Source organism: Columba livia, chromosome 3 (genome assembly GCF_036013475.1).
Source record: "Columba livia isolate bColLiv1 breed racing homer chromosome 3, bColLiv1.pat.W.v2, whole genome shotgun sequence".
In the NCBI taxonomy this organism is placed as follows: Eukaryota; Metazoa; Chordata; class Aves; order Columbiformes; family Columbidae; genus Columba; species Columba livia.
The window spans coordinates 61,893,668-61,898,850 of record NC_088604.1 but is presented as its reverse complement, the minus strand read 5'-3'; the positions used below and the strand labels follow the sequence as shown (position 1 = coordinate 61,898,850).

The following is a 5,183-nucleotide window of genomic DNA, read 5'->3' as shown; positions in this document are numbered from 1 at the left end:
TTGTGTTCCCACTTTGCTATGGCCATAAACAATGAAAAACTTGGCTTTTTTGGCACTGCTTTACTGAACCTTATCTGGACCCCATTGCAACCCTTGATGAAGAAAGCTCCATCCTGCCTAATTCTTTGTATATGGGCTGTAAATACCTGAAGATACGTCTTGAACGAGCGAGGTGCCAGGGAGGCTGCAACTTCCCTGCTATTGCTTCTGGCAGTCTCATGCCAATTCTCCATAACTCATTTTGGCAAGCTGGCAGCTTCCAGCATCTGAAAGTCAAAAATAGGAAAGGGCATTTGCAGGGCGGTGATATGATGTGTGCTTTGCTTTAAAAAGGATCACAAACTTAAGGCAGTGGAGAGCAAAAAGGCATACCAGTATCACCATGGATATGTGACATTAAACAAACCACTTGTCATGATACTCAGCTGACTACTTGCCAAATGGAACAGGATCTTCTTATTATTCATTGTTTCGCTCTACAAAACCTGCATGACCACAAGAAGGAAAACTCTCCAAAAAGGGACTGTCACTTTTCTGACCATCCCGGAGGTCCTGATTCAAAGGCAACTCCCAGACGTCCACCTACTCACACACATTTGAAGGCAAAAACATGAAATCATGGCGGGCACCTTTCTTAATTGCTGCAGGAAATGGAGCGGCAGGATGAGGTCACTTCCTCAAGGTAACTCAAGGTTGATTCCATCCCTGCTGTCCCTCACAGCTCGGGTGTCAGCAGGGCATTTTTCTGGCATTTTATATGTCCCCACCCACTGCCGCCTGCCTGCATGGCTTTGCCAAGGCTTGCACTAGCCACACAGGGAATTGCCCTTCTCCTCTCATCCACCACACCTCACTGCACCCAGTCACCCAGCTCTGCCTCCATCCCAGGGGGAGATGAGCTGGAGCTAACCCTACTTTCAGTTTCACCTTCATAGTTCACTGCAGCCAGGTAAGGGTCTAGCCCACCCAAAAGGGGGCAAGAGGGCTGCCACATGGACAGCATCTTGAAGCATCCAATTTGCCCTCTCCTGTGCCACCCCCAAGGAGGACCTCCTGCATCACTACATCCTTGTGGAGTGCATGAAGGAGCAGAAACCCCAGCTCAGCCTACATGATGGTCATTCTGACCTCAAAAGAGGAGTTTGGCGAGGGTGTCCTGCCTACCACTGCCCTCTCGGCATGCCCATGGGCAGCTGACAGAGGGAAAGTGGACAGGGTGAGCAGAAAGCAGAAAGCCAAGGCACTGTTGAAAACAGGTCACGATCCACAGCTTCCCCACGTCAGGCTTTCCTTGGCCCCTCAGCACTTCCCTGCTACTGCAGCACGAGTGCCCTTCGAAAGGAGCTGCCCAATCTGGAGCAAGAGGCAGGAGCGCTGGTCTTGTGGGCATGGGGTCTTGCAAACGCATGGCACTGCTGGGGTGGTGCTGCGAGGTGACAGGGGACATGCCCAGCCAGGCCGATCGCCTGTGCACAGCGTGTACCCACCCGTGCTCTTCAGGTTCTGTTTTTCTTTGCCATTCCAAGAGCAACAATCATAAATAATGCTAATAAACCCCACCACACCGGCCAAGGGCAAGAGTGGGTGGGCACTTGCCCTATACACCCCAGGTGGCTGTGGCGCTAACACGAGGAGGGAGTGGAGGGAGGTGGGAAGGTGGGGAACAGTATGCCGGCATCCCCACGCACACCTCCCACATGCGGTGCCCGTGTCTGTGGAAAAAGGTGGATCTCGGATCTCGTCTCCGGGAGTGGGGTCGGCCCCGTGGGCACCCACGCAGGTCCGGGGTCCCACGCCGGCGGAACCAGCGCCGGAGGGGCGGACCTCGTCCTTCTGGGAAGTGCTGCCGGAGCGCCCAGCTCCACGCGTGTCCGCGGCGGCCGCGCTGCAGCGACACGAGCGGACGGGACGCGAGGGAGCCCGGCGACGCCTGAGCCGAGCCGGCCGGGGCCGGGGCCGTGAGCAGCGAACGGCGCCCTCCTCCGCGGCCGCGCCGGAGGAGGGCGGGTGAGCGGCAGCGCGGTGCGCGGGGCGCCGCTCTCTGCCGCCCCGCCGCCAAGCCCCGCTTTGTTCCCGCGGGAGGCGCGGAGCGGGGCGCAAGCGACCCAGGCACACACATGTCGCCCAGCCATGGGGAGCGGGGTGCTTGGATGCCTGCCAGACCCGTTTGGCCCCTTCACGCGTGTCCCCGTGCGCGCGTGTGCCCTGTGCGTGTGCGCGCGCGTGTGTGTACGCGCTGGGTGCTGTGGGTTTTTTTCTCTCTCTCTCTTTTTTTTTTTTTCCCTCGCTTGCTCCAGGTTTTACTTCTGGTTGCCTGTAAGGGTTTTGCTCCTCCCTTCTGAAATCCTATATTAGCTGTGGCCAAAGCTGGGTAAGAAACACAGCTCATTGTTGGCAAGTGCCGATGAGCCTCGCAGAGGAGTGAAAAACAGCTCTGGGGCTGCGGCAGCGATCACAGCGCCGTCACGTAAGCGCCGAGGAGAGAGCCGGGGAAGCCCTCTCTATGCTGGGTGACTTTTACTGACTGATTTCACCGCCACCTTTGAAGCAAAAGAAGAAAGAAGCCGGGAGGTGAGTGCGGCGGTTCTTGTGGCTGGTGCCGGGTGTCCCTTTTGTGTGCAACAGGAAAAAATGTGACTGTTTAAACACGCGAGGAAAGGTATTTCTCAGCTGCCTGGCTTTGCCTCCGTATCTGTGCATTACTGTATTTTTACCAAAATTCGGACCTCAGTCCGAAAGTTGCTTGACAGCGGCTAGGTGGGACTTGCCGATTCTTTGCTTGTTTCCCGCAAGTTAGCGAGTGTGCCGTGGAAATCCGCTGCCTTCCCTGGCGAAGCCGGGGGGCTCGGGCGCGTTTTGAACGTGCGGGGAGGAGGCGGCTGTTGCCGTATGCAACCCTTTCCGCTGATAGGTATGCACAAGTTGGAGTGGGAAGGCGTGTTGCTTCCCGGATTAGCGGAGGGACTGGGATTGTCGTACCGCAGGCTCCCCTTTTATTTTTTCCTTTGTACTCGGTAGGATATTTCTTTTTTTTTTCTTCTTTTTTTTTTTTTTTTTTTTTTCCTCGCTTCCCCAGTGGAAGAGAGGACGGCGGGATCAGCCAGGTCGTTTCTCCCAGGGCCGGGTAGATGCAGCCGGTCCGGGCGAGGGCTGCTGGATGTCCGAGGGTGTATTTTCCTAATGTATTGGCACGCTGACTTTCCAGGTGGGCAATGGCAGACCACATGATGGCCATGAACCACGGGCGATTCCCCGACGGATCCGGCGGGCTTCACCACCACCCCGCGCATCGGATGGGCATGGGGCAGTTTCCCACCCCCCATCACCACCACCAGCAGCAGCAGCCGCCGCAGCAGCACGCCTTCAGCGCCCTCATGGGCGACCATATACATTACGGAGCTGGGAATATGAACGCGAGCACCGGGGTGAGGCACGCCATGGGGCCGGGCAGCGTGAGCGGAGGGCACCCGGCCGGCAGTATGCCGCCCCCCGCCCGCTTCAGCGGCTCCCAGTTCATGGCCCCCCCCGTCGCCAGCCCGGGAGGGCAGCTGAGCGCCAGCATGCAGCTCCAGAAGCTGAACAACCAGTACTTCAGCCACCACCCTTACCCCCACAGCCACTACATGCCGGACTTGCACCCCGGCAGCCACCAGCTGAACGGCAGCAGCCAGCAGCAGCATTTCAGGGACTGCAACCCCAAGCACGGCGGCGGTGGCAGCGGCTTGCCGCCCGCCGTCCCCCACGTCCCCGCGGCAATGCTGCCGCCCAATGTCATAGACACTGACTTCATCGACGAGGAGGTCCTCATGTCCTTAGTCATCGAAATGGGGTTGGATCGCATCAAGGAGCTTCCCGAGCTGTGGTTGGGACAGAACGAGTTTGACTTCATGACAGACTTCGTTTGCAAACAGCAGCCCAGCAGGGTAAGCTGCTGATTCATTTAAAACAAACAAAGGACTTTCTATCGGTGCGAATGAAAACATTCCCCTAGACACGGTGTCTCACTTTTCAGGGCTTGAAAAGGTGAGAATCTGGAAAGCAGAGTCAACTATGCGCTTGTATATTTTTTTTTTTTCTTAAATCGCTGCCACTTTTTTTGTAGCTTTGACATTCACGTCCCCTCCCGTAGTAATAATTTCTAGCGAAGTCTGCCTTTTTTTGTTGGTCGCCCCCCTCCCCTCCTCTTTTAATTTCCTCGCAGTAACGTGCCCATAATTCCCACAGTGCTGAACTGTTAGATATTAATCTTGGCAAATTGCTTAATCTTGTGGATTTTGTAAACGATTATTTCCAATTACTTGAACTGCATTCAAATTCTGAGTGAACAGGGGAAAAAAATTGCATTAGTTGGTTGCATGAACTTTGAAGGGCAGATCCTACTGCACAAATGCTGCCATCTTGCTTAATTTTTAACTATGCATTGCAGTGCAGACTATTTTTTTTTTTGAATACGCTTAAACTGGAAGCTTAACAGATGTGGGCCAAACCTTTCCAGATCAGGAAAAGTAATACTGTTACTTAAAAGTCTGCTACCCATTCCCCCTCCCCCATATGTACAGACAATAATATGGTGTGGATGGAATGTTGACTAGTGGCAACCATTTCACAGATTTTTTTTTTAATTATTATTTTGTTTCTGTCTTCAGCATTTTGACACTGTGCTAATATAGTTTATTCAGTACATGAAAAGATACTACTGTGTTGAAAGCTTTTCAGGAAATTTTGACAGTATTTTTGTACAAAACATTTTTTTGAGAAAATATTGTTAATTTATTCTATTTTAATTTGCCAATGTCAATAAAAAGTTAAGAAATGCTTTAGTTTTTCTAGAAGTCATTTACCAGTATTTTTCTTCAAAACAATTCCCCACTGTCCCTGGTAAGTAGAACATCTATCTGTACAACCGTGTTGGTGTGCAAAAAGACATTCCAAAATAGAAAGTACACTACACCCATATATATGTCATGGTGAACTCGGTAGGTGAGCGGGATTTGAACATAATTACAGCATAAAGCCTCATACATAACATTGTAATATGCCTGTCAGTGTGGTTTTATGAAAAATAAAGTTGCCAAGGCGCAACTTTTTTTGTGACTTGCCAACATACTTGCTTTAAATGTAGTTGTCCAGAGTTATGATGCATAAAGTATTTATTATATTTATCTATTAAACTTGTAATTTTA

The 5,183-nt window shown here is 52.3% G+C and overlaps 1 protein-coding gene across 1 annotated transcript; it reads left to right on the top strand.

The window, feature by feature from the left end:
- Positions 1-2,375: 2,375 nt before the first annotated feature.
- CITED2 (Cbp/p300 interacting transactivator with Glu/Asp rich carboxy-terminal domain 2) lies at positions 2,376-5,183 on the top strand. The gene is made up of 2 exons (XM_005507688.4): positions 2,376-2,571; positions 3,206-5,183. Exon 2 carries the CDS (start codon positions 3,213-3,215, stop codon positions 3,933-3,935), a length of 723 nt encoding a protein of 240 aa, XP_005507745.2. The 5' UTR covers positions 2,376-2,571; positions 3,206-3,212; the 3' UTR covers positions 3,936-5,183.